The sequence below is a fragment of the Puma concolor genome, chromosome B4 (assembly GCF_028749965.1).
Source record: "Puma concolor isolate L17-30 chromosome B4, mPumCon1.1.hap2, whole genome shotgun sequence".
Taxonomy (NCBI): domain Eukaryota; kingdom Metazoa; phylum Chordata; class Mammalia; order Carnivora; family Felidae; genus Puma; species Puma concolor.
The window spans coordinates 8,964,303-8,989,039 of NC_141673.1; the positions used below are offsets into that span (position 1 = coordinate 8,964,303).

The following is a 24,737-nucleotide window of genomic DNA, read 5'->3' on the forward strand; positions in this document are numbered from 1 at the left end:
CTTGTCACAATCCTCTGTGACGGTGCCTGTCACCTCCATTAGTCTGTAAACTCAGGCAGCATTGGACTCATTCTTTCTCTCTGGGTCCTTATGTCCTTACAGCTTAGCGGGATCCCTGGCACGCAGTGGGCGCTCCGTGAAGATCGGGTGAATATTTCAACGACTGCGCGTCAGCGGTACACGAAGCTCTCACTGGAGGCACTCTGTCACTGCCCATCACACACACTGCCCTTTTCATCCCTGGAAAACTACCATTATTACACTCCTTTGAGGTGGAGATCAGCTGCGGGTGCCGGATCCAGTCCGTTAAAATACATCGGTAACACAAATTGTAAAAACTTCTCTTTGAAAGGAGGAATAGGGCAGCATCATAGCCCCGTGGGTTGTTAAATGCAGACATTTGCCTTCATCCCACTTGATAGCCCCAAGTTGGATCATTTTAACCCCTCCCGTCCCTTTTGCAGGACGCCCTGGGAGCAGCGGGCACCACACCTCCCACAAGCCGGAAGTGAGGGGCCGGAAGTGAGGAAGCGGAAGTGGGGAAAGGCATGGGCGCTGGCGCCCGGCCGCAGGAGGCGATCAGCCTGGGAACGAGGGGCTTGAATTTGAGCAGAAAAAGGCCCCGACGCTGGTGGCTGGATCCTCCCCTCAGGTAGTAGATTCTTGTTTGTGGGCGCAGGCGGGCATGGAGGGGCTGCTCCCGGCCTCCTGTCCCAGGCCGGTGCCGTCGCTGTGCGGGTGTGGGCGTGGGCGTGGGCGCTAGGGGGCCGAGGCCACCATGCTTTGCGTGAGGGAAGGCTCCCCCGCTGTGTGACGCCATCATGTCACGCCCTCCTTCTAGAAGCTTCTGTGTGGCCCAGCCTTCCCCTCCAAGTAAACTGCGTGCTCTCCGACGGCAGTCAGTGGGCTGGTTCAGCCGTGTGACCCCATGTGACTTAGGGCCTGCGTTGCACGCAGTGGTCGTTCTGAAGTGGTTGTTGAATGAATGAAGAAATGGATGCCAAGGAAAGACCCCGTCTACAGGAAGTTGATTCTCTCTCAGCCTTCACCCTTCTGGAGCATCTCATTTCTTCTTCTCGACAGTTCTTTCTGTGTGGTGATTATTCTTTATGCTGCAGATGAGGGAACAGGGGCTCAGAGAAGTTGTTGAGCCTTAATTAGGGAATGGCAGAGCAGGACCTCAAATCCAGGCCTTTGGAACCCTAATTAACGAGATGAAGTATGTGAGGTGTGAGTACATTGTGAGCATTCGAAAAAGAGTAGCCCTTTATTCCAGGAGGGGTCTGTGTCTGGTGCATCTTCCCCCCGTTTCTTAGAATGGAGTCTGCTACGTGGTAAACTAGAAAGCTAACAGTTGATTGAATTAATGAACATACAGGAGGGCTCCAAAAAGTTGGTTTCTCTGCCTCTTGCTGCATTCTTCCCATCAAAACGGTAACACCTCTTAATGCCATCTCGGTATTCTGTGTAGTCACTCACCCATGACAGTCTTGTCCAGAACTTTTTTTTTTCTCCTGGGTAAACTTAAGTCCAAAGGCAGAAGCTATAGCACTCTCTTCGTAGCACTACCCTAAATGCATCTTTCCAGATGCCGCTTGCGCTCAGCCTCTTCGATGCTGCCCTTGTTATTGTCCTAGGTCGTCGGGTATAGTCCTTTTCGGCTTCTCAATCCCTTGTTCTTGATTCTGACATCCAAAGAGTTTTGAAGACCAGTTTTTCCCTCAATTCATTTGGCCGCAAGACCTGAATTGAAGCGAGCTATTTGCCTTTATTTATTCCAAATATGAACAAGTTTTTGCAGTCATGTTAATGTTTGTTTGTTCCGAGCGTCCCCCCCCCCCCCCCCACCTTACTGTGGTTATCATGTAACTTATGGTAGAGGCACCGCATTACCCTTCAAAAGTCTGAGAAAAAACCTTGGGTTTGAATTCCATAATGTCCCTTGATAGCTTACATGATTTCCTGTTGTGATTAAGGTAAAGTTGGGGGAGGAAACAGCGTTTGCCAAAGCATTGTGGAAGTGGGTAACTCTAAAAAGAGAACCGAGAGACTTTTTCTACCTCATCCTGTTGTTTATTTTGGAATTATTTAAGGGAAAAAGCCCCTTAACCAGACAGTGGTTTTTGCATGTTGGGATCATGTTTTAGATTTCTTATGTCATCCACAAAGCAGTACCAATGGTAGATACTCAAGAAATACTTACTGATTAATTTGAAAAGATTTGCTCCACACTCTAGGATTTTACTCGACAATTACAGAACTTTAATATATTTTTCTTTTTTTTTTTTAATTTTTTTTTCCAACGTTTTTATTTATTTTTGGGACAGAGAGAGACAGAGCATGAACAGGGGAGGGGCAGAGAGAGAGGGAGACACAGAATCGGAAACAGGCTCCAGGCTCTGAGCCATCAGCCCAGAGCCCGATGCAGGGCTCGAACTCACGGACCGCGAGATCGTGACCTGGCTGAAGTCGGACGCTTAGCCGACTGCGCCACCCAGGCGCCCCTTTAATATATTTTTCTAAATATCATGTTTATAATCCAAAACTGTGGAACCAATGCAGGTTTATCCCAAAGCAGAGTCACTCAGTCATTTGGGCATTCACTCAACACCTGTTTCTCGAGTATCTACTATGTTCTAGGTACCTGTTGGGCAATAGGATTATACTGCCTTGTACATAAGATGGTCATGGTCCCTGCCGTCACGGAGCTTCTAGTCTGGTGGTGAAGAAAGCAAATGACAAGTGCACAAGTACAGATCGTGGTAAGTGCCATGAAGGAAATGAACCTGGTGGAGAAAGAGTCTCTGGGAAGATCTAAGTAGTTAGTGTGCTTGCTGAAGGCCTCCCGGAGGAGGTGACCCAGCTTTGTGACATAGAGTATCTTTCTTCCCTCCGTTTCTAAGTATTCTAGGGGTTAGGGTAGCCAGACAACCAAAATTCAGGTGTGTAAATTTACCCTCTCAGGCATCACTTCTGTCTCAGATGTCATATCACCGTAATTACTATCTCAAGTCTCTGATGGTGTGAGTAAACTGAACATTTGCATGTAGTCCGGTGTCTAAAACACATAAAACCAACATACAATTTACAACTAACACCAACTGAACTTGTTAATCTGAAAAGAAACCAATGGCAGAATGGTGTCTTACATATTCTCTGGTCGTGTCATAAAGTACTAATGCATTAGTAAAATGATAGTAATTCACCTAGCCAGACTTTTTTCTTCGGGGTTTTACTAATGGTGGGGAATGTATTTAATTTCAGTATAATGTCAAGCACATCCATTTTAAACTGCCCTATTGGATTGAAGTTAATTATTTAGATACTTTCCTGGGGCAGAAAATTTATTTAAGAAAGCATTTTTCAAATACAGTTTAGAGAATATAGGAAAACCTAAAAAATTAGGATTTTCTTCCTCCAAAATATAGATAGGTAGCTAGCCAAAAAAAAGGAAAAACAAGCGTGTTTGATGACTGTTGTTCATCAGCAGGTTATGATTCTAACAGGTTTTTTTTTTTAATAGACTTGTGAGGAAACAGATCAATATTTGTTGCTCTAAGCCAGTGTCACAGTGCATCTCTGCATTGACTGAGCTTTGGTAGAAGGGAAAAAAGGACAATAGAAAAAGAAAGCCCTCATGGTTGAAAATTTTAATAGCTTATTGAAACACATTATAAATCTGGTTTTTGCTGCAGGAATGAGTCAGATAAAAATGCCTGTGTTTGAAGTGCAAACGAGAGAAAATCAGAAAATTGTAAAAACAGACAACTTATTGTTTTCTTCCTAGGGTTGATGATGGTCAATTAAATGTTAATATTGGAGAAATGTTAATTAAACTGATACATTTTCTATCTTGCTTATTTGAGGATGTGTTGTACTTTTACCAAAAAAAAAAAAAAAAAAAAGTTGATTATCCCCTTCTCTTACTTTTTGAAAAAGAAGGGATAACTCATTTAGTTTGCTTCTGAAAATTTATGTCTTCCTTAAATACACACACAGAAATTTATCAAACCTGAGCTGGGAGTTGTGAAGGTCCAGGAGGAAAAACAACACTGAAAACAAGACACATTTGTTATGGATTTTAATGTTTTTCTTTTGTGTGTGTGCCGTTTCTCTAGTAAAATCTGATTATAGATCGTTGAGGCTTCACTGGCTCTGGATGCTTGTCAGGGCTCGAAATCAATTTAGTACATGATCTCGGCGGCCATCGGTGGTGAATCACCAGGGAAAATGCAAACCAACTGACCCACCTTAATGCAAAGCAATGACAAAGGAGGAAGGGAATGGTTTCGTGTGAGCTGTGAATTGATCAGAAGCATCATTTAAGGTTTTGGGGCTGCAGATCTCAAAACCTTAAAACCATTTAAGGTTTTAGCGTATTTTGTGTCAACCTCAGTGGGCACGCTTTGTGCGCCCTTGTTCTGGGATCTGACAGATCCCACTGATAATCACTTCAGGTTTTAGGGAAGTTGTTACCCCATTTGAATTACACTATTGACATTGTTTAGTCCTAAACACATATTTCCTTTACCGAAGCCCAGTAAAGAAAGTAATTTAACCTTTTCCTTGACCTTATTAACCTTACACATTGGTTGAGGGTACCCTGAGTTAGATGTGGAGTCTGCTGAGGTGCAACTCCTTGCGTTAATAGTCCACAACCCTCCCTACTTTCAGATTAACAAGAAAGCAGAACATATTTAGATCTGATTCTAGTGACTTGTAGTTCTAAGAAGAATACAACCACGGGGTCACTTGATGACGCTAAGACTCAGTCGTTAACCGTCTTAATTACCTTCGGGACACACTATTTTATACAAGACAAGTTTTAAGCATGAGATGTCAGAGCACAAGTTCCATTTTCTTTGTTTTTAATGTTTATTTATTTTTGAGAGAGAGAGCGAGCGAGCAGGGAACAGGCAGAGAGAGAGGGAGACACAGAATCCCAAGCAGGCTCCAGGCTCTGAGCTGTCAGCACAGAGCCCCACGCGGGGCTCGAACCCACGAACTGTGAGATCACAACCTGAGCCGAAGCCAGATGCTTCACCGACTGAGCCACCCAAGTGCCCCCCAAGTTCCATTTTCTGAAACCGACTTGCCCACTTCCATGTAATGCTTTAAGATAATTTTATTTCTGGCCAAAGAGGTTGAGTGATTGAGTGAAATTTTTCTGCAGAAACGTTTAGGACTAAAAACACCACCTATATTTCTTCACATAATATGGGCCAATCCCTCGTGAGAGATTTTCCCATACAGCTCCTAGGAGAATTTTATATAGTGCCCTCAATTCTGGCTCCTGTAAGTGAGGGGCTGATTTCTAAGTAAAACTAGATTTCTCACACTGACTTGGTCTTCTGTAGACTTCTCAGAAAAGCTTTCACTTACCTATTTTTTGTGCTTTGCTTTGCAGGAAATTGATGCCTCGTCAAAATGGAGATTAATCATTTGTGTTTGGGAGCAGCAGAACGGGGGGCCAGTTACCTCTCAATTTTATAAACCAATTATATGAACTCCTTTTCCGTTGCTCACACCCCCATCCCACGTTCAAACTTCTTACCGATGGCATTCAGGAGGCAAGTGAAAAACTTCATGAAGAATTACTCAGATGCCGAAATAAAAGTCAGGGAAGCAACTTCCAATGACCCTTGGGGTCCTTCGAGTTCTCTCATGTTAGATATCAGTGACCTGACTTTCAACACAATTTCTCTGTCAGAGATTATGAATATGCTATGGCAGAGACTCGGTGACCATGGGAAGAGCTGGCGTCATGTGTATAAATCCCTTATGCTCATGGATTATCTCATCAAGAATGGATCAAAGAAAGTTATCCAGCATTGCAGAGAGGGGTTCTGTAAACTTCAGACACTAAAAGATTTTCAACACGTAGACGAAGCTGGAAAAGACCAAGGTAAAAGCAATGTGTATGGTGTGCCACTAAAGATTAGACGTTTGGGAAGGGATCGTTTTGAAGCAGGAGCTGGGGGAAAGTTATTCTCAAATGTATCAGCTCCCTTTCTCTGGGACAGTTACAGTTTCCAGAAGACTTTGTGTTGACTCTTCAGTGCCTGAGAGAGCAATTTTCTTTCAAAGGAATGTGTAAAACTAACACACGTAAGGTTCCCAATAGAACGATAGCTCGTAGAAGATGAACAAAGTGAATAAGACAGGAAGCATGGCAGCTTGGTGTAATAAGGTCACTGTAATTCACAATTATAATGGACTGGAATTTAGTCATAAATGTAAGGAAGCGTTTCCACAGACTCCAGAATCCTCAAAGACTATCTAGATGGAAGTATAGGAATACAAAAATTTAGGTCATAAAATAATTTTGTCGGGGGTGGAGGAGGAGGTGAAGTAGGGAACAGTTATGGGGAATACCAAACGGAGATGACTTGGAAACGTCTGGTATTCTGTAATGCTAAAAAAACCAAGCATTTCCTCCCCATCTAATGTAAAATTATAATTAGCATTTAAAGTGAATAGTCTTATGAATCATGAGAAAAGGATACAATTCAGTGCAGTCTTTGTGTGAAGCATACATTTTTAGAATAGATCTTTTTTAAGAGCAGCTTGAGATTTAGAGAAAAGATTTACAGATTTACACAGAAAGTACAGAGTTCCCACATACCCTTCGCCATCCGCACACAGTGCCTCTCCAGTTAACATCTCGCATTAGTGTGGTACATTTGTAACAATTGACTAATAACCAGTATTAACACGTTCGCTAAAGTCCTTTGTTGACCTTAGGGTTCACTCTTGGTATTCTGTTCTGTGGGTTTTGAAAAACGCACGTCTTGTATCTACCACTCCAGGATCATAATAGTTTCACTGCCTTGAAAATGTCCTGTGTTTGGGGCGCCTGGGTGGCGCAGTCGGTTAAGCGTCTGACTTCAGCCAGGTCGCGATCTCGCGGTCCGTGAGTTCGAGCCCCGTGTCAGGCTCTGGGCTGATGGCTCGGAGCCTGGAGCCTGTTTCCGATTCAGTGTCTCCCTCTCTCTCTGCCTCTCCCCCGTTCATGCTCTGTCTCTCTGTCCCAAAAATAAATAAACGTTAAAAAATTAAAAAAAAAAAAAAAAGAAAGAAAATGTCCTGTGTTCTACCTGTTCCTCCTTTCTCCCCTGCCTGGAACCCTTGGTAGCCACTGATCTTTTTATTGTCTTTATTAGTTTTGCCTTTTCCAGAATATTATGTAATTGGAATCATATACGATGTAGCTTTTTCAGACTCCTTTCTTTACTTGACAGTCTGCATTTAAGATTCTCCCATGTCCTTTTTATAGCCTGAGGAGAGCTCGTTTCTTTTTCTTTTTTTCTTCGCATTTTAAAAATCAGCTTTATTGCAATATAATTCACATGTCAGACAATTCACCCATCTAAAGTCTACAATCCTATGGTTTTAGGTATATTGTTAACTTTTAAAAATTGGGATAAAATGTAAATAACCAAATTTGTCGTTTGAAGCATGCAATTCCGTGACATTAATTACATTCACAGTGTGGCACAACCATTACCACTGTCTACTTCCAAAACTTTCATAACCCCAGGCAGAAACTCCATTAACTGTGGGGCACTTGAGTGGCTCAGTTGGTTGAGCGTCTGACTCTTGGTTTTGGCTCAGGTCGTGATCTCACAGTTTGTGAATTCAAGCCCTGTGCTGGGCTCCATGCTGACAGTGTGGAACCTGCTTGGAAGTCTCTCTCTCTCTCTCTCTCTCTCTCTCTCTCTCTCTCTGTCCCTCCCGTGCTCACTTTCTCTTTCAACATAAGTAAGTAAACTTAAAAAAAAAAAAAAAAGCACCTCCATAATCATTGGGCAATAAAGCTCTCCTGCTAATCTCTAATCTTCCTTCTATCTCTATAAATTCACCTCTTCGGGGTACCTCATGGAAGTGAATCATATAGTATTTGCCTTTTGTTTTTGGCTCATTTCACATACTTGATGTGAACTTCATTCTTTTTGTAGCTGAATAACATTCCATTGTGTAAACATAACCACATTTTGTTTATTCATCTGATGGTGGATTCTTGGGTTGTTTTCACATTTTGGCTCTTGTGAATTGGGCTGCAGTGAACAAAAGCCTGCAAGTGTCAGTTTGAGCCTCTGCTTTCAGTTCCGTTGGGTGTATACTTGGGAGTGGAGTTGCTGGGTCATATGGCAATTCAATGTTCAGCTTTTGAGGAACCAGTAACTGCTTTTCCTTAGCAGCCGCGCCATTTTACATTCTTACCAGCAATGTAAGAGGGTTCCTGTTTTTCTGTATCCTTGACAACACTTGTTCTCGTCCATCTTTTCGATTAGAGCCATCCTACTGGATGTGAAAAGTAGTATCTCGCTGCGGTTTCAATTTACGTTTCCCCAAAGACTAATGATGTTGAGCACCTTTCTATCTATGCCCTTGTCGGCCATTTATATATCTTCTTTGAAGAAATGGCTGTACAAATCCTTTGTCCATTTTTAATTGTTGGGGTTTGTTTTTTTTTCTTTTTATGTGTCGAGTTTTTTATATTCTGGATACAAGACCTCTATCTTGTGACTTGCAAATATCTTCTTCCATTCTTAGGTTGTCTTTTTTACTTGCTCGATTCAATTTTGATGAAGTCCAGTTTGTCTGTTTTCCTTTGGTGCTTGTGCTGTAAGTGTCGCATGTAAGAAGTCATTGCTTAATCTAAGGTCATGAAGATTCACACCTATGTTTTTTTTCTAAGAGTTTCAATGTTTTAGCTCTTCCATTTAGATCTTGGATCTAAATTTTTGCGTATGGCGTGAAGTTGAGTTCCAGTCTCATTCTTTTGCGTGTAGATATCCAGTTGTCCCACTGCTACCTGCTGAGAAGACTATTCCTTCCCCCATTGAATTATACTGGCACCCTTATAAAAATAGTTGACCATAGATGTAAGGTTTTATTTCTGTACCCTCAATTAAAAAAAAAAAAAGTGTATTTATTTATTTTGAGAAAGAGAGAGCATGAGCGGGAGAGAGGCAGAGAGAGAGAGAGAGGGAGAGAGAATCCCAAGCAGGCTCTGTGCTGTCAGTGTGGAACCCGATGTGGGGCTTGATCTCATGAACCATGAGATCATGACCTGAGCCAAGACCAAGAGGCAGTTGCTTAACTGACTAAGCCACCCAGGCACCTCCTATTCTCCCAATTCTGTTCTACTGATCTATATGTCTATATGCCAGTGCCACACTATTTTGATTACTGTAGCTATGTAGTAAATTTTGAAATAAAGGTGAGTCCTCCAGCTTTGTTCTTTTTCAGTAATTGTTGTGACCTTTCTGGGTCCTTTGCATTTCCCTATCAGGTTTAGCATTAGCTTGTTAATTTCTGTAAAAAAAAGGGGCGCCTGGGTGGCGCAGTCGGTTAAGCGTCCGACTTCAGCCAGGTCACGATCTCGCGCTCCGTGAGTTCGAGCCCCGCGTCAGGCTCTGGGCTGATGGCTCGGAGCCTGGAGCCTGTTTCCGATTCTGTGTCTCCCTCTCTCTCTGCCCCTCCCCCGTTCATGCTCTGTCTCTCTCTGTCCCAAAAATAAATAAACGTTGAAAAAAAAAAAATTTAAAAAAAAAAAAAAATTCTGTAAAAAAAAAAAAGGCAGCTAGAATTTTTATCAAGATTGCACTGAACCTGTAGATCAATTTTGAGAATATTGCCATCTTAACAAACATCAGTTCCTCCAATCCACAAACACCAGATATCTTCCCTTTAATTTAAGGTCTTCTTTCTTTTAAAAAAAAATTTTTAACGTGTATTCATTTTTGAGAGACAGAGAGTGCAAGCGGGGGAAGGGCAGAGAGAGAGAGGGAGACGCAGAATTGGAAGCAGGCTCCAGGCTCTGAACTCTCAGCACAGAGCCCGATGCGGGGCTTGAACTCACTGACTGGGAGATCATGATCTGAGCTGAAGTCAGTTGCCCAACCGACTGAGCCACCAGGCGCCCCACACCTTCTTTCATAAATCTTTTGTAGTTTTCAGTGCACAAGGCTTACATTTCTTTTGGTAAAGATAGTCATAAGTATTTTATTCTCTTTGGTGCTATTCTCTATGGGATTATTTTCTTCATTCCATTTTTAGATTACTCGTTGCTAATGTATTGAAATACAACCGTTTGAGTTATTTTTGTATATTGCTCTTGTATCCTGCTACTTTGCTGAACTTGTTTATTAGCTGTAATAGTTTTTGGTTTTTTTTTTAAAGATTCCTAAGGATTTCCTACACGCAATATCATGTCATCTGCACAGAGATAGTTTTACTTTTCCTTTCCGATGCGGATGCATCTTTATTCTTTTTCTTGCTTAATTGCCCTGGCTAAAACCTCCTGTACAACATTGAATAGAAATGGTGAGAATCAGTTTCATTCCTGATCTTGAGAGGAAAGCTTTCAGTCTTTCACCATTAAGTATGATGTTAGGTGTGGGTTTTCATAGATGCTTTTTATCAGAAGGTTGATGGAGTTGTTTTGTTTTGTCTTTTAATGTTTAGTTTGAGAGCGAGCGCACGCGTGCAGGCAGGGGAAAGCCCAGAGGGAGGGGGATAGAAGCTCTGGGCTGACAGCAGAGAGCCTGAGGCTGAGGCCAAGGCAGGGCTCAAACTCACAAACCGAACTGGTGAGGTCATGACCTGAGCCAAGGCTTAACTGAGCCACCCACGTGCCCTGCTGGAGTTCTATTGTTAGTTTATTGAATGTTTTTTTAAATTTTTTTTTTTTTCAACGTTTATTTATTTTTGGGACAGAGAGAGACAGAGCATGAACGGGGGAGGGGCAGAGAGAGAGGGAGACACAGAATCGGAAACAGGCTCCAGGCTCTGAGCCATCAGCCCAGAGCCCGACGCGGGGCTCGAACTCACGGACCGCGAGATCGTGACCTGGCTGAAGTCGGACGCTTAACCGACTGTGCCACCCAGGCGCCCCTATTGAATGTTTTTATAAGGAAAGGCTGTTGACTTTTGTCAAATGCTTTTTCTGCAGCTACTGAGATGATTATGTGTTTTTTCTCCTTTATTCTGTTGATATGGTGTATTGCATCGATTGATTTCCATATGGGCACCAACCTTGCATTCCTAGTATAAATCCCACTCGGTCATGGTGTGTATCCTCTTTATTTTTGAAGTGTTTACTTAAGGTCCGGTGTGACGTTTAATGATGATATTGGAGAACATCTTCTTGGTTTTTGATCATGCTAGGCTTCTTAATCTCAAAATTGTGAAGGCATCAACTTCTATGAGCATTAAATTAATCATTAAAAATTAAAATAAAATACTGGTTAGGGGCGCCTGGGTGGCGCAGTCGGTTAAGCGTCCGACTTCAGCCAGGTCACGATCTCGCGGTCCGTGAGTTCGAGCCCCGCGTCGGGCTCTGGGCTGATGGCTCAGAGCCTGGAGCCTGTTTCCAATTCTGTGTCTCCCTCTCTCTCTGCCCCTCCCCCGTTCATGCTCTGTCTCTCTCTGTCCCAAAAATAAATAAACCTTGAAAAAAAAATTTTTTAAATAAAATACTGGTTAACGGTTTGCATCCCTAAGAATTAAGTTTTAAAAAGGCCTAATATTTTGGATAACAGTGAATGGAATGTAATCATTTTTGTACTTTACGGAGCAGCTATTTTATCACTGTGCTGAGCACTATGATGATTTTTTTTTTTTTAAGTGGAAAGAGAGAGGATCAGCCCCTACTCTGAAGAGTTTGTGAGCTGTTTTGAGAGATAAAGTAGATAAGCATGAAATTGGAAGCAAGCTTGTTTATGCATTTATACCTTTTATAAGGTATGGTATATTTGGATATGTTTAAATTCACTATCGTAAAGGTTTTTCAGATTTCTTAACAGCTGAGCTTAAGATCAAAGAAGTAAGCACATGTATACTATTTTGGGCTTTGAAAATATTCTTGATGACTTGGTAGCATGAAGAGAGCAAGAAAAATGCAAGTGAGAACTGAATTGTCAACAGAAGCATCGTATATTCATTTGTTGATTATGGAAGTGACAGTGGTTATTGATTGGTAACATTGGCACACAGTATTCTTTAAGTTAATAGATATTAATTAGTGAAAAATAATTCTGTTGGGGGAAAATATTACCTATTTCATCTTTATATTTTACACATTTCTCTTTTTGTATTTGTTTCCTAATGAGTGTAATATATTAGGATAGTAGTTCTTGGCATAATTTATACATAAAAAAACATATAGATAGATAGATAGATAGATATAGATATAGATACAGATATAGATATAGATATATGCATAAAATTTTGTGACTGATAGGGTGTGTGGTCAAAATAATTTGGGAGCCACTGGCTCTTGGGATAAAGTCAGGCCTCTTAGCATGTTCCCAATCGACATTTCTACTCTTATTTCCTTAGTCTTCTAAGCTAACACATTGCATCCAAGCATTCCTAATGTATTATTTGCTTTCACATCTCTGTGCTGATACTTAAGATGTTTCTTCTTCCCTGTACTAGTTGTTTCCTGCTGTCTGTTTGTTGAGTTCCTACTTAGTCATCAGATCCTAGCTCAGGAGGCTTTTCCTCTATATCTCAGACTATGTCTTCTTTTCCTTACTGGGAAGAATTAATTGCTGTGGCGTTTTATTCATAATATCAGTGAGGTGTTTTTTACAGTATATTTTATCCACTTTATATATGTGCGTGTGTGTATATATTTATCCTTAACTAGATTCTGAAGGTACATGTCATGTGATAATCATCTTTTTACTAGCAGGCCTTGGCACGTACTAGACCTCAGTAAATTTTTATTGAATGGAAGTCATAAAAAAAGCAAAAGACTTGAGATAGGAAATATGATACCTGAAAAACTACTGAATGAGAATGATTTTATTGTATCAGAAAAGAAAAGCAGAGAGTGAAGTTTGTATTGAGAAATTAACGGAAGAGAAATTGTAGTGATCCAAGTGATCTGTAGCTGGATCCTACCTGAGATACAGGCTGTCAAGAAGAGGCAAAGAAAAAAAGATAAAAATAGAAGAAATTATAGAAAAAGACTTTTGGGGGGGTTTCCATGATTGGCTTTTACACTTGCCGTTCCCTTTGCCTGAGTGTTCATCCCCAGATACCTGCATTGTTTTCTCACATACTTCAGATCTCCGCTGAGAAAGTCATCTTTTTAGTGAGGCCTCTTATCTACCCTATTTATGAAAAATCAGCCCCATCCCACAATTGCACTGATAGGCCCTAGCCACTTTCTGTTTTAGTTTTCTTCATAGCTTTTCTTATCTGACGTAGGGCATGTTTTATTTTATTATTTATTGTCTATTTCTTCCTACTAAAACATATGTTTTATGAGGGCAGGAATTTTTTTTTAAATTTTTTAAAATTTATTTTATTTTTGAGAGAGAGAGAGATGGCAAGGGGAGGAGAGGCAGAGAGAGGGAGAGGGAGACAGAATCCTAAGCAGGCTCCATGCTGTCAGCACAGAGCCCAGTGTGGGGCTCAAACTTACTAACTGTGAGATCATGACCTGAGCTGAAATCAAGAGTTGGGTGCTTAACCAACTGAGCCACCCAGGCGTCCCTACAGTAGTCCCCACTTTATCTGTGGTTTCAGTTTTCACAGTTTCAGTTACCCGTAGTCAACTATCGTCTGGAAGCAGATGAGCCTCCTTCTGATACGTGGTTCAGAAGGCAGGTAGTAGCCTAGTGCTATGACACAGTGTCTCCATCATTCGCTTCACTTCATCTCATCACGTAGGTGTTTTATCTCACATCATCACATGGAGAAAAGTGAGTGGAGTACAATAAGATAGTTTGAGAGAGAGAGACCACATTCATGTAATAACTTCCGCTATGGTATATTCTTATAATTGGTCTATTTTATTATTGTTGTTGTTAATCTCTTACTGTGTCTAATTTATAAATTAAGAAGAAAACACAGGTAGGGTTTGATAGTATCTGCAGTTTCAGGCATCCACCGGGGGTCTTGGAAAGTATTCCCGTTGGCTACAGGGGGGAAAAATTGAGAAAACAACTCAGAAAACTTGGGGAACAGGAGAAACTTGTTTTCAAATAGTTTGTTAACATTTCAAATGACTTTCCCAGTGTTTCTCTTCAACCTCCAGACAGTTTTTCAGATGAAGTAAATTTAAAGCAATGAGTCTAATTGTTAATCTGAAAAAATTTATAATAAATACATGATTTTCACTGTGTTTCCAGACTTTGGGGGACACTCTGTCTTGTATTTATTGTAGTTCTTTTTTTTTTTTTTTTTTTTAGGTTGACAATTGGACACATTGCTTTAAATTTAGAGGTACGTGGGGCGCCTGGGTGGCGCAGTCGGTTAAGCGTCCGACTTCAGCCAGGTCACGATCTCGCGGTCCGTGAGTTCGAGCCCCGCGTCAGGCTCTGGGCTGATGGCTCAGAGCCTGGAGCCTGTTTCCTATTCTGTGTCTCCCTCTCTCTCTGCCCCTCCCCCGTTCATGCTCTGTCTCTCTCTGTCCCAAAAATAAATAAAACGTTGAAAAAAAATTAAAAAAAAAAAAATTTAGAGGTACTTTACGTGAAACAGTGTCTAGAATCTATAGAAAAACAGTGAATGTATTAACGTAAAATGTAATTAGCATACTATGTAAAAATAAGTTTTCTTCTGTATTCCCTAACTTTTTGGACCCCCTATATTAGCAAACAAGTTTATGACATTTAACTATGTGACAAAGACTCTTCTAACGACTTCATATATGTTAACTCATTTAATCTTCATAATAACCCTTTGAGACAGTTGCGGTATTGGCCCCATTTTACTGAGGAGGAAAGTAAGGTCGAAAGAGGTTGAGTAGCCAGTTCACACAGCTAGTTAGTGGCAGAGCCAAGATTATAAGCTCGATGTTTTGGCTCCAGAATCCACGTTCTCACCTACTACAATACATTGTTGAATGACTGACGGACTGAATGAGTGACGTTCTACTCCACCCTGTCGACCTGTGTCGTGTCTCCAGACTTGATCGCGCATTTAACTAGTTACACGTGGCAAGGTGGGACACACAGGAAGGACCTGAGACCTAAACTAGTTCTGCTTATTAATCTGGGACAGGAACTGAAAAGTTTATCCTTTTTTGCATCCGTTTAAGTTGTTTTAGGTCAAAGATGGTACAAGAAATGTATACCTTATAGTCTGGTGGCAATCATGGCTTAAAAAAAATCCTTCATGCAAATCTAGTTTTATGGTCTCGGGCAACTAGCTAGACACATTTGGCGTGATCGGGCCAGTTTCTTTTCTCTTAGATTTAGGGCCCATTGCAAGGTAGGCTCAAACTCATCGGGAAGGGGGCCATGTTCCTGCAGGAGATTCAGGGTCTCCACCTGATAGTCCTGAATCTCCTTGATATTCTCAGGTAGAATAGAACATTGTCTCCGTTTTGTGCACAACGCCTCTATACCTCTGTCATGCCTCTGTCAGAGCACATTTATATACATGCCTGTATCCCTTGCAAAACTGTGAATTTCTAAAGGGCAAGAGCATTGTCCCTAGCCCTTAGTACATGCCTGGGGGTTGGATCACTCAATAGATATTAGATGAATGGATGATTAATATCCTAGTACTTTTATACTTTTAGCGGGTTTATAGCAACTGACTTTCTTTTAGGAATATAAAAAATATAAATGTCAAAGTCGATTCCTTTAACAACAAAATTCCCATTTATTCACTATAAATTCCTTTTAAAAATAGATTTTTAATGCTAACAGTGCTTTATTGAGATATAACTTATATACCACAGTTTGTTTACCTGTCTTCTGTTGATGAGCACTTGGTGTGTGTATAGTCCTTGGCTATTATGAGTAAAGCTGTTACAAACATCCTTATGTAAGGCTTTTTGTGGACATACATATTCAGCTCTCTTGGGCATACACTTAAGAGTGGCATTTCTGGGTCATAGGGCAGGTGTATATTTAACCAAAGTCGTCTTCATTTTTTTTAATGTTTATTTTTTATTTTTTTTTTTAATTTTTTTTTTCAACGTTTATTTATTTTTGGGACAGAGAGAGACAGAGCATGAATGGGGGAGGGGCAGAGAGAGGGAGACACAGAATCGGAAACAGGCTCCAGGCTCCGAGCCATCAGCCCAGAGCCCGACGCGGGGCTCGAACTCACGGACCGCGAGATCGTGACCTGGCTGAAGTCGGACGCTTAACCGACTGCGCCACCCAGGCGCCCCTTTAATGTTTATTTTTGAGAGAGAGAGAGAGAAAGCACAAGCAGAGGAGAGGCAGAGGGAGAGAGAGAGGGAGACACAGAATCCCAAGCAGGCTCCAGGCTCCGAGCTGTCAGCACAGAGCCCGACGCGGGGCTTGAACCCATGAACCATTAGATTATGACCTGAGCTGAAGTTGGACGCTTAACCGACTGAGCCACCCAGGCGCCCGTAGAGCATTTTCATGTATGGTATATCATGCGATCTGACAACACCTTATGAGGAATGAAGGATGTGTATTATCTCTCTGACACAGATGAGGCGCTAACGCTCAGATTGTTCTTTAGGTAAGGTTGCACATTTCATTAATGACTGAACGTGATTAATACTCTAATACTCTTTGGTCCTATTCTATTATTATGCTAGGCAGCCTCTCCTAATTGAGTTTTAAAAAATATCCTAACAGTTTCACTGAACTACTGGAGTGAACTTAATTAAAAGGGTCTGAAAAATACCCAGTTGAATGTTTCACACCATCAAATTATTTATTTACAGAAATTATGGTATTCCTTTTATAAAACCGAGATAGGTTCTCAGAAATGTGTGCATTAAAGTTTATGTACTACGATATTCTCAATTAGTTAAGTCCTGAAATTGCAGTTGATTTCATTTAAATGGGCCATTGTATATACACACACACTCATATATTTAAATTCGAGCTAGATTTCTTTTGAAAGGTACATTTTAAAAAGACGGCTTTTCAGTGTTGTTAAAAAGTTGTGTTAAGCAGTTTTACTAGAAGTAGCATGTGTTGGTGACGTTACTGCCTTTTTTGTTTTCTACTGTCATTATCAGTCATCCAACTTGGGAAATTAGACCCTTCACATTTATATCCAGGGCTGATTTTGTTCAGGCCTCAAGGACTGGCCCTTCCCAATCAGCTACCCATTTGCTCACGAAAATTAAATGTCTTGGAGTGACATTAGGAACTAATAAGCCTTGTACGCCAGAGTTAAGAGATACAAACTAAAATGTAAAAAGCAAACTCTCTGGAAGATGTAATACATTTATTTTAAACTTTTTTTTTAATGTTACAGAAAGAGACGGAGCATGGGCAGGGGAGGGGCAGAGAGAGAGGGAGACGCAGAATCCGAAGCAGGCTCCAGGCTCCGAGCTGTCAACACAGAGCCCGACGCGGGGCTCAGACTCATGGACTGTGAGATCATGACCTGAGCCGAAGTCAGATGCTTAACTGACTGAGCCACCCAGGCGCCCCTGTAATACATTAATTTATATTTATATTAGTTTATAAGTTATTAAAATCAGTTGTTTTTGAGGAGGTTGTTTTTTGAGTTCGGGTTCTCCGAGAAGAAAGGAGAAAGGAGAAAACGCGTATTTGGGCCAGGAAGGGGTTTAGAGAAAGACGGAACATGGGCAAGTAGGAGAAAAAAGGAATGATTGGGATTTCCCTTTCAGAGTGACTGTGATAAACAGAGGCAAGATCTCTGGAAAGAGTGAGTTCAAGAGAAAGAAAATATCTAGAAACGTGGAAGAATTGATTTAGATGTTGGTCAGCTATGTCAAGGCTCCAAAAGCGGAGTCAAATCTGAGGGTATTCTTGTACAGGAGGGAAGGAACGTGGGGGCACGAGATGGGCAAATCCCAGGCAGTGTGGTGTAGTGGCTAAGCACGCGGCACGGGGGGTGCGTGATGTACCTTACAAATTCATCAGACTTGATTTTCTCTCTACAACGGTCAGACAACAAGAGTCCAAATTCTCTAACCTTCGAACCCACCTGATAGATGGTGGTGGGTTGATTAGCTAATGCAATGGAGTTGTGCTCATTTACAGAGAGGTGGGTTCATTAATACAAGGCCACTGACCAAATGTGATTTCCTATAACCAACATTTTTGTAGTTTTGATGAAGTCATGAATTTTTTTTTTTTTTCAACGTTTTTATTTATTTTTGGAACAGAGAGAGAGAGCATGAACGGGCGAGGGGCAGAGAGAGAGGGAGACACAGAATCGGAAACAGGCTCCAGGCTCTGAGCCATCAGCCCAGAGCCCGACGCGGGGCTCGAACTCACGGACCGTGAGATCGTGACCTGGTTGAAGTCGGACGCTTAACCGACTGCGCCACCCAGGCGCCCCAGTCATGAATTTCTTTTAACAAACATGCAGGTCATCATAAGCCTGTTCTGCTATTGTTAAAAGTTACAGTTAAAAGTTATATTACTATGATGGGGCGCCTGGGTGGCTCAGTCAGTTAGGTGTCCGACTTTAGCTCAGGTCATGATCTCCCAGTTTGCAGGTTCGAGCCCCGCGTCGGGATCTGTGCTGACAGCTCAGAGCCTGGAGCCTTCAGATTCTGTGTCTCCCTCTCTCTCTGCCCCTCCCTGGCTCATGCTCTGTCTCTCTCTCAAAAATAAATACTAAGGGCGCCTGGGTGGCGCAGTCGGTTAAGCGGCCGACTTCAGCCAGGTCACGATCTCGCGGTCCGTGAGTTCGAGCCCCGCGTCAGGCTCTGGGCTGATGGCTCAGAGCCTGGAGCCTGTTTCCGATTCTGTGTCTCCCTCTCTCTCTGCCCCTCCCCTGTTCATGCTCTGTCTCTCTCTGTCCCACAAATAAATTAAAAAAAAAAAAAATACCTTTAAAAAAAAATAAATACTAAAAAAAAATTTTTTTAAGTTATATTACTGTGAGTGTAAACAAAATCTTTATATCTAAAACAGTTGAGTATTTTGGGTCACCCTTCGCTCCTTTTCAACAAATGTAGGTGTTAGTAATCACGACAGCAAGAAGCAAATCGTGAATCTATTTAAACTTAAATATACCTGTCCGGCCAGTCTTCCCACGTTCTTCCTTGCTTCCTGTATGCACATGGACAGCAGAGCAGGGCAGACAAACAAGGGAGAGTAACCAGGTTAGCACTTCGGTGCTATGTCAATACAATCCTTCTCTTCTCAATCTTGTCATCAAATAAAAAAGCTTACATTTGTGCACTGAATTCAGTCAAAGAAATAAAAGTCTGCGTTTTGTTATTTTTATGGAGCCAGTCTCTACCTTCCAGCTTATTATTAAGTCTATGACTTTTGGAGAGTTTTTTTACTCCCCGTAAACTTACTTGTCTCACCTGTAAAATGGGCTTCGTGCGGATGGATGTGAGATAATGTCTGAAAGTCAGGCACATAGTAAATCGTCAGTTAATATTAGCTAATACTGTTAGTCCTTGGCATATTTTGACTTTAATTAATTTTGTTTCCCGCAGTGTATATTCATGTCCAAATAATGCTCAGTACAACCATCAGGAAGGGCTTTTCCGTGCCGTTGCCGCGGTTTCTGCCAATGCACTGTACCTTGTCCACACGTCTGCTGAACACACTGCTGTAAGAGCCATCTGGGTGTCCGTCTTCACTGGACTGTGGGGTTTGGAGGACTGAGATGACCTTATTGGTATCTCTGTTTCTTCACTTGGTTTGATGCAGGTGCCGAATGAGTGCTGACTGAATGGCCAGCGGGCTATTGTAGGAATGAAGAAGGGACTGGTAGCTTTGGAGAGTTTCTCATTATCCTAGACGTTCTGTTTTTCTCCAGTGTCTCTCCATATAGCTTTGTTCTTTTTTTTTTTTTTTTATCCCGCTTGGTCTTTGGAGATCACTTTTGATGTGAGGATTCACGTCTTTTCTGTAAAATTCCTAGCTCTTTTTGCTCTGACTATTGCTTTTTTGTGATGACCTTAATTTTCTTCTTTTGGAACTTCTTCTAGGTAAATACCAGGACCTTGCAATCTGTCCTTTGTGGTTTTCGCGTAGTCCTTGTTGCGGATGTGACTCCTGTAATAATCTCTCTTAATTGTATTTATTTTAAAAATCTTGGTTTAGGATTTTAAAATCCTCTGACAATATAGAATATTGATTTATAGAAGATCTTACAGAATCCTGTAGAACGTTGATTTCATTTGGAGTGAATGCATGTGTTTGTCTGTTTGTTTTTAAGTTTATTTTAAGTTTATGTTGGGGGGGGAAGGGGGGGAGAGAGAAGGCACGAGTACGAGCAGGGGAGGGGCGGGGGGGGGGGGGAGAGAGAGAGAATCCCAAGCAGGTTCCGAGCGCCACCCAACACGGGGCTGAACCGAAATCAAATGTCAGACGCTTAACCAACTGAGCCACCCAGACACCCTGTGAATTTACGTTTTGATTGCTGCTTTTATCAGCCATCTTTCATTTAAAAAAAAAAAAAAACCTATTTTGGAATTTTAGTTTTCTGCCTTATTTTGACCAAGAGGCTGTTCCCCCACCATTCATGTTTACCCCTTTACGTTGCTTTTTCCGGTTCTTTCCACCCAGCTCCCTCAGAGCCCCCAGCGCAGCCCCTGTAAAGGAAGCTCAGGGCTCGTGCCCTGTGACGGAACCGGGATGTCTTAGGTGCAGGTGGCGGCGACTCGGTTTAGTTCCGTCTTGAGGCTGCACACGTGTCTTCCAGCTTCTAGACCCACAGCTACAAATAAGTGACAGCCCAGGAAACAATCAGCAGCTGGTTTTGTCCCTACTATTTCTTTTCTTCCCAGCCTTCTCTCACCAACACGGATACCTCCTAACATCAAAGAGGGAGTAAGGCCGGCTCTGGTCCCCTAACACGTGAGGGGCTGAACTCCTGGCCTGCCGGATCAAGAGCCCCGCAGCCCTGAGGCCTCAGCCGTGCTGACCACCCTTCCGTTTCTCTTCCGTTTCTGGTTTGTGGAGGTTTCTATCTTGTTTTGGAGCCTGGCAGTGTCTGTTAGCGCTGTGTATTTGTTGCGGAGCAGAGGGGTACTTTGAAGCTTGACTTTACCGTGCCAACTTGACCGAGGGTCTTTTTTTTAACTGGAAAATACCTTGATCAGATACACTGCTGGGGGTGCTTCTCCCGACCCCACACCCCCTCGCCCCTGGAGATACTGTGGAGCACAGATGGTGAGGGAGACTCCAGATAAGTCCATAATTCGAAACACGGCGGGCAGGAAATGAGCAGGGCCTGAACTGAGGGACACAGCGAGGGGGGGGAAGATTTAGTGGGTACCATCAGTGGACACGGGTTACTGCCTCTGGGGAGGTGAATGTTCATATTTCAGGCTTAGAATGGAGATCAACTTGACTGAGAAAGGAATGGAGGAGGAAGAGTAAATTTTGATTGGTGAGTGGGTCAGGTATGGAGGGAGGGGCGTTAAGATGTTTTATGACCACTGTTCCAAGCCTAGTGCATGTTCTTCTAGAAGCCTGGTGCATCTCTTTGCCCGGCATCTTTGAATTTACCACATTTCCAAATCCCTTTACGTGATGTTCCTTTGTGAATTTACAGAGACTCCTCCCCTGCATCTGGAAGATGTTTCCTCAGCACGTTCACTCACTTATTTCGCAGACACTTCTGAAGTATCTTAACAAACAGGTATAGCTCTGGCCTTCATGGACGTTGTGCTTTAGTGGAGGAACAAGACATTCAGCAAATAAATAGGCAATTGCGAACCGTGCAAGTGCTGTAAGAGACAAGCGTAGATGCCATGAGAGTTGCGTGGAAACCCGGCTCGACCACGTGTGTGTAGGGTGAGCCTGGAGGGGCTTGCTCTCTCTCAGTAGAAGGCTTCCTGGGGCGCCTGGGTGGCGCAGTCGGTTAAGCGTCCGACTTCAGCCAGGTCACGATCTCGCGGTCCGTGAGTTCGAGCCCCGCGTCAGGCTCTGGGCTGATGGCTCAGAGCCTGGAGCCTGTTTCTGATTCTGTGTCTCCCTCTCTCTCTGCCCCTCCCCTGTTCATGCTCTGTCTCTCTCTGTCCCAAAAAAATAAATAAACGTTAAAAAAAAAAAAAAATTTAGAAGGCTTCCTGAAGAAGGGAAATCAGGGCGGTTCCCTCCGCCTGAATGTCCGCACAGCTGGCTTTCCCTTGCTGTTCAAGGCTCAGATGATACGTTATGTCCCCAGTACGACTTTCCTTCCCTTCACCACGGCTTGATGTTCAGCACCTCACTGTTCTTTATTTCCTTTAGAGCTTTTATTTTTATCTGGAATTCTCTCGTGTGGGGATCTCGTCTCTTTTGTCCTCACTTGTGCTTCTAGACAGTTCCTGAAACTGAAACGTTCAAGAAATGATTAAATACTGCATAAGCGAATAAGTGAATGTCCTTGGATATCGGTCTGTCCCTTAGTCGCTCTAGTGATTTGTATGTCCTCGGCCTCGGCCTCGAGTTTGGGAAGCCTCCGCAAGTTGGCTTTCTGTCGGTTCATTCTTCTGTCCTGTTGACTCTCCCCTCGTTCCACCATGCCTTTCTGATGGGGGGTTGCCAGTGGTAGCATCCCACCCTCTGGCCAAGGTAACGGGCATGTGACTTTCAGGCTGGGCCGAGCAGCGTCATTCTCCTGGATTTTTCCAATTTGAATGAAGGAAGAGGGAGGCCTCTCAGGTGGCACAGTGTCAGGCGTGAGTCCAGAGCTGTCTGTGGCTGTGTCCACATTCAGGTGGAGGAAGCCAGTCTGCAAGAGGAGAAAATGAAGGCATTACACACAGAGAAGAAAGGATGGGAGACGGAAAAAGTGTGCTGGTACTTTTCCAGTCTCTGCCTCTCCTGTGCCTGAGGCCCAGTCACAACCCCTGCTTTTCCCATGGCCGGTTCAATTTGAGTTTCTGTCGCTTATAACCCAAAGATGCCTGTTAAAACGGAACGTAGCTTCATTTTTACGTTACCCTTCACCTCTTCTAACAAGCTTTACGTCTTGACGTATCCTTCGGTATCAATCTGTTTCATATTTCTCTTTTCAGAGACTCCATGTTTGCTCCCTCCCTTTGTCTGTCTCTGTCCCTCACCCTCCCAACTTCTCCCCCCTTCTTTTTCTTTCTCTCTTTCAGACCCAGAGCAGGTGCTGCCTACGTTTGTTCTATTCCAGTACAAGTCTGTTTTATTTTTATTTTTTATTTTTTTTAAATTTTTTTTTTCAACGTTTATTTATTTTTGGGACAGAGAGAGACAGAGCATGAACGGGCGAGGGGCAGAGAGAGAGGGAGACACAGAATCGGAAACAGGCTCCAGGCTCCGAGCCATCAGCCCAGAGCCCGACGCGGGGCTCGAACTCACGGACCGCGAGATCGTGACCTGGCTGAAGTCGGACGCTTAACCGACTGCGCCACCCAGGCGCCCCACAAGTCTGTTTTAGTACTACATTCTCCCTTTCCTTTCAGAAACACATTGCTTCGCAGTGAGGAGATGCCATCCTGTTATTACCATTGTTATTAGTTAATTCACCCTCGAAGCCGGTTTATTGGGTTCTTGGATTTTTTTCAACTTTAACGCTTGAGAACAGCCGGGTTTCTACCCTCCAGCATCTCAAGGATGGGTGTGGGCAGGTAGCCAGGGCCGTGGGCGGCCTTGAGTGAGAAGTGGAGTACTGTGGCTTGACCTTCCCAGTGCCGTAGACTGCTACCTCAGGGAGGAGCCCTGATATTTCGGGGAGAAGTGCTTCGTCATCGTGGCTGGCTTTCTGCTTCACGGATCTGCTCGGACCTTTGAACTTTTGCAGCTGCTTTTAAGTCCCGCCAATTCACGCAGCCTCCAAGTCAAAGAATCCCCGTCTGTCCCGTAACTTCTGGTTCTGCCCTTTTCTAGTTAGGGGTGTCGCAAAAAACACTATTTCAGGCCAAGCAACTTTCTCAGGCAGCTACGCTGTAAGTCGGCGCTCCGTGTCTATCATCCTCCTGGTTCCATTTGCACTGTAGAAAGGAGAATATTGAGACTTTTCGGAATTTGCTCCTTTATCGATTCATTTATTCAGTAGCTATTTATTGAGTAGCTGTTATGTGCCAATCATTCTTCCAGCCGCTGGAGATACTGGGTGAATGAGGTTCTCTGCCCTCATGGAGCTTGTATTCTAGGTAAGGAAACGAACAGTAAACAAGTAAATGTGTGTGTGTGTGTGTGTGTGTGTGTGTGTGCGTGCTCGTGTGTGCAAACCTGTGTATACCAATAGCAGGTGGTGATAAAACAGGTAAGGGAATAGAGAGTGATGGGGATGGGACTATTTTAGAGAGGGTGGCAAGAAGGAAGGCTTCTATGAGGAGGTGACATTTGAGTAGAGACTTGAATAAGGCAGTCGGGGTCGCTAGGGTAGAGGGAGAGAGGGGAAGCGGAAGGAGATGAGTTTGTGAAGGTTTTCACCCCTTCCTCCAAACAGAGCTGTGGCAGTTTTCCAGGGGAAAGTAGTATCTGGCATGTCACCTGTCCCCAGAGGCTGACAGTCACAGCAGGCTTCTGTCGTGCGACACTGAGTGGTAGCATAAAACACCGTGAGATTTTTTTTTGTTGTTTATGGGCTACACATTAATCATAGGAAATTAAGGGTATTGAGAACGATATGGTTCGCAGCAGTTAACAAAAGAAGTTTGGAAGGAAGAAGTGACTAAGAAGTAAGATTAAGAGTAGATAAAATAGGGGCGCCTGGGTGGCTCCGTCGGTTAAGCGTCCGACTTCAGCTCAGGTCATGATCTCGCCGTCCGTGGGTTCGAGCCCTGTGTCGGGCTCTGGGCGGACCGCTCAGAGCCTGGAGCCTGCTTCCGATTCTGTGTCTCCCTCTCTCTGACCCTCCCCCAT

General features: G+C 43.1%; 2 protein-coding genes across 5 annotated transcripts in view; one reads left to right on the top strand and one right to left on the bottom strand.

Moving 5' to 3' along the window:
* GRAP2 (GRB2 related adaptor protein 2) overlaps positions 1 to 468 on the bottom strand; it is a 68,290-nt gene extending 67,822 nt beyond the window's left edge. Inside the window, exon 1 of the mRNA XM_086712214.1 lies at positions 1 to 468. The gene's annotated coding sequence lies outside the window, so the exon portion shown is untranslated.
* ENTHD1 (ENTH domain containing 1) overlaps positions 95 to 24,737 on the top strand; it is a 106,881-nt gene continuing 82,238 nt past the window's right edge. For 2 of the 4 annotated variants that reach the window (XM_025926381.2, XM_086712212.1), the window contains exons 1-2: positions 537 to 652; positions 5,408 to 5,905. In XM_025926381.2, the coding sequence (XP_025782166.2) occupies positions 5,503 to 5,905 (403 nt within the window). In that variant the 5' untranslated portion in view covers positions 537 to 652; positions 5,408 to 5,502. Of the gene's footprint in view, positions 320 to 536; positions 653 to 2,640; positions 2,763 to 5,407; positions 5,906 to 24,737 lie in introns of those variants that run through there. The other 2 variants (XM_086712209.1, XM_086712210.1) reach the window with 2 other exon arrangements.